Below are 4,348 nucleotides of genomic sequence, written 5' to 3' on the forward strand. Positions count from 1 at the left end.
CTTTTTACAGTTTCTAATGTTAAATTTTAATGCACATGATGATAAAAATTGTTTAAAAACAATACTTTTTATTGATAACTATGTGTTTTGAACATTTGCAGGTACTTGCCCCAACTTATTTAGCACAGAGGAATCTATGCAATCTTTGTCAGACATTTCAGGTGACAATGCGTTAGCGCATGTTACACAACAAACAGTGCCCACAACACCCGATAGATCCATATTAGGACAGCGTGCAACACCTACACCAGAAAACCCCATAATGCCGAACATATCTACACCAGAGAGACCCATAACACCGAGCACATGTACACCAAAAAAACTTACAAATCAAAAAAGAAAACAACCTTCTGATATTGATGAACAATTAAGTAATGCCGTAGATATATTTAAAAATTTTGTTACTCGAAAGAATACCGTTAATGCAGAAGATGAATCTTTAAAATATTTTTGTGACTCCTTGTATGGAGATTTAAAAAATCTCACTAAAAAAGATTTAATAACTTGTAAAATTGAGATTATGCAAATAATTTCCAAGTATACAAGTTAAAACTGTTTTTATACTAATTGTAAGTTTTATAGTTGCAGATAACACTACAGAAAATACGTATAAGTATAATATAATAATAAGTTTATGAGTTTTGATTTGATAAGATTATATTATAGTATAAAATAATTGACATATGATATATATAATATATATAATAATCCATATATATAAAATGGATAAAATTATAAGAAATAAATAAAAATGGTTTGTAATGATAATAATACTTTGTACACAGTTAATTTTTATATAAAGTAATTGTTGAGCTGTGTGTGTGTGTGCGCGTGCGTGCGTGCGTGCGTGCGTGCGTGCGCGCGCGCGCGCGCGTGTGTGTGTGTGTGTGTGTGTGTGTGTGTGTGTGTGTGTGTGTGTGTGTGTGTGTGTGTGTGTGTGTGTACACTTGTACAGGTATACAAAATATGCTTAAATAAAGTATCGCTTGAAACTTTCTGAAAAAATAGTTTTGTTTTAGTAATAACAAATATAACGTTATCTTGAAAGTATTAACATAAAAAGTACAACTAACTTTAAACAAATATTCTAACAGGATCAAATATTTTCAGAAATATGATTGAACCTAGGGATTAAATTACGAATAATTATTCTGGATTATATCCTCTAAGAATGTGATTCCACTGCCAAGGAACCGCTCCTTCATTGGCAAGATAGTTTGTCATTTTATCCCGAAGTTCAATCATATTTCTGGAAGCATTATTTGATCCTAAACGCCCAATTCTTTGAAAACTATTAGGACGATCATTTCTAAACAAGCCTGGTGTAATGCTTCCATCAGAATGAACATTGTCGATAAAAGATGAAGGACAATACACTCTTTCGTGCGCAGGAACTTCTTGTTCAAAAATACGTAAAAAGTTGTGTAGACACACTGTTGCTGCAACAATTTTCTCTACAGTTTCCACATTAGCTATAATATTATTTCGCAATATTCGCCACCTTGATGATAGAATGCCAAATGCATTTTCTATTGTTCGCCGTGCTCTTGACAACCGATAATTAAAAATTCTTTTCTGAACATCTAAATTCTTTCCAGGATAGGGTCTCAGAATATAAGATTTTAACGGAAAAGCTTCATCTCCTACAAAATAATATGGAAACATACTATTTGTATTTGGCAATGGCGAGTCTGCTGGTAACTTTATTGTACCAGATTCCAGTGCTTGTCCAAAGGTTGACTCTTTAAAAACACCTCCATCACTTTGTGAACCAAATGCTCCAATGTCCACAAATGTAAATATGTAATCAGCGTCACAAACAGCCATTAATATAATGCTAAAAGTTTTTTTATAATTAAAATAGGCACTTCCAGATTTATTCGGAGCCTGAATAACTATATGTTTCCCATCTATAGCACCACAACAGTTAGGAAGGTTCCACTGTTCATAAAATCTTTTACTCTTGTTTAGTAAATCTTCAGTTGTTGGCGTTTTCAAATAAATTGGAGAAAGAACTTCCCAAATGGCTGCACAAGTTTCACGTACGATTACAGACACTGTTGTTTTTCCTATCAAAAACGACCATGCTACTACCTGCATATTGTAGCCTTGTGCCAGATAACTGAAATAATAATTTATGTCTAATATTATAAATGTTATTGTTTTTGACAGTAAGTTACTATTCTTTACTTTATTATATATAAAACAATAATAATCTATTATAATTTATAATATTTGTATACTTACAATAATGTAATAACAAGTCTGTGTTCAGGACTTATCGTTTGTCGCATGCTGCGTTTCACTAATTTATGTTCAATAAGATTCAGTAAAAAGTAGAAACATTCGGGTGACATTCTTGTGTATTTTAAAAAGTGTTCTTTGTCAACTTTTTTCATATCATAAAATAAATTATGAAAGTGACCTTTGGTTATTCTCTTCCTATTTATTGGACGTACACCCCAACGACGTTTTCTTCTAGATATCTTTGGTGCTGCGTTTGCAGCATAATAAGCTAAACCAAGTATTGTTGCAAACATTGCACACACAATTGCTTCATCTGAATCCATTTTATTAGCATCTATTGCTTCCTGTACAAAATAATATTTTAAATGCACAAGTATTAGTATTTTTCAATTTTGCAAGATATTAAATCTTTTATTGGAAATTTTCAAATCTCCATACTATACAAGGAGTTACAAACATATTTTAAGGACTCATCTTCTACATTTACAGTATTCTTGTAACAAAACATTAAAATATATGTATCTACGGCATTAACCTGATTATCAACGCTTAAAGGTTATTTTTTTTTGACTTGTTTATTTCATGTATTCGGTGTTGTAGGCTCTTATAATATAGATGTGTTTATACAATGGGAGTTTTATTTGTTATCTAACAAGAGCTATTTTCACTAAATATCTGTAATCAAGATTTAAAAATTTTTTCGTGCTAGATATGTCGCAGCAAGTAAAAGCATTGTTATTTATGTATATTTTTTATTATGTTATATTCTTGTATTATATCATAATATATGTACTCACCTGGTATTTGCAATTCTTCGCTTATAAAATAATAGTGAATTTTCTACAATACTAGAACTTGTCTACAATCTGAGAACTTGGACCAAGCTCTAGCATTGTAGACACAAGGCTTTTCAAAATCTCTTGCCGTATTACCTTAAAGTTAAATTTGAGTTAACTTTTACAATTACGGCATAAGTCATCTGGATCCTAGAACTTATTATGAAGCATTGAAATCACAATATAAACTGTACCGGTTTCGGCATAAATTAACAGTTACGGCCATCATAACCAGCCTTAAAAGTTGAGTTTCTTTAAAGTTAAGGCATAAGTCACCAACATCCGGAAACCCATTATGAACGAAAGCATTAAAATCCCAGTATCGAACTTTACCGGTTCTGGCATAAGTTAACAGTTACGGCCATCATAAACCAGCCTTTAGACCCGCGCGCGACAGCGAGAGCGGGACGGCAACACCCGTCCGTCCACGTATCACGGGAGGGCGGAGAAGAAATTAAGAAGAGAAGAGAATAATCGTCGCAACTTTTACTTTCAAAAGCTATATCTGTACATTCATTATATGAAATATTAACAGAAGATTGTTGTGTATCTGACGTATTGTATTCATCCTTCGATGTATCACCATTATCACGTTGTATAAATATTTCATTATTCTCATTATATTTTATATTACATTCAATGTCTTTTATTGTACTATTCACCATACAATCATTGTTGAAATTCATAGTACAGTTATTGTTTGAATTATCACATAACGAATCTTCACGAGGTACCAGAATATCAGAAATAATTGCAGACTTTTCTGCAGCTAATTTCCTTAAATGTCGCTTCGACACACACGTGATATCTTTTTTTTACGTTTTCTGATTATTTCCATTTTTAATAAATTAATATAACATCCGTACAACTGAAAATGTTTATATAATTATAATAAATCGAAATAATTCTACATTAAATTAAATTAATAATGTAAATTATACATAACATTATTTTACTTATTACATGAACATACTACATGAACATAATTGAATACATAGTATGTATTCAATTATGTTCATGTAGTATGTTATATTAGTTTAACAAACATATACATATGTATACACATTTTTTATAGAAATATTAGTATATTTTAAACGTCGTAATTTCAGTGTTAATTTAAAAATAAGAATGACAAATTCAAGATAAATAAAATCTTGATAAAAACAGTGACATTATAATTGGCAAGATTTACAAAAAAAATAGATCATATCATAAAGAACATAGACAGATCGTTTAGTCGTAAATTAATACCAAAAATCTTTATA

General features: G+C 30.7%; 1 protein-coding gene across 1 annotated transcript; it reads right to left on the minus strand.

Moving 5' to 3' along the window:
• Nucleotides 1-1,146: 1,146 nt before the first annotated feature.
• On the minus strand, nucleotides 1,147-2,357 carry LOC105570911 (putative nuclease HARBI1). Its single transcript, XM_012028366.1, has 2 exons — nucleotides 2,248-2,357; nucleotides 1,147-2,122 (listed from the first exon to the last, which is right to left on the minus strand). The coding sequence occupies exons 1-2, from the start codon at nucleotides 2,355-2,357 to the stop codon at nucleotides 1,147-1,149; spliced, it is 1,086 nt and encodes a 361-aa protein (XP_011883756.1).
• Between the last annotated feature and the right edge of the window lie 1,991 nt (nucleotides 2,358-4,348).

Source organism: Vollenhovia emeryi, unplaced genomic scaffold (assembly GCF_000949405.1).
Source record: "Vollenhovia emeryi isolate VEMERY1.0 unplaced genomic scaffold, V.emery_V1.0 DF941586.1, whole genome shotgun sequence".
NCBI classification, from domain to species: Eukaryota; Metazoa; Arthropoda; class Insecta; order Hymenoptera; family Formicidae; genus Vollenhovia; species Vollenhovia emeryi.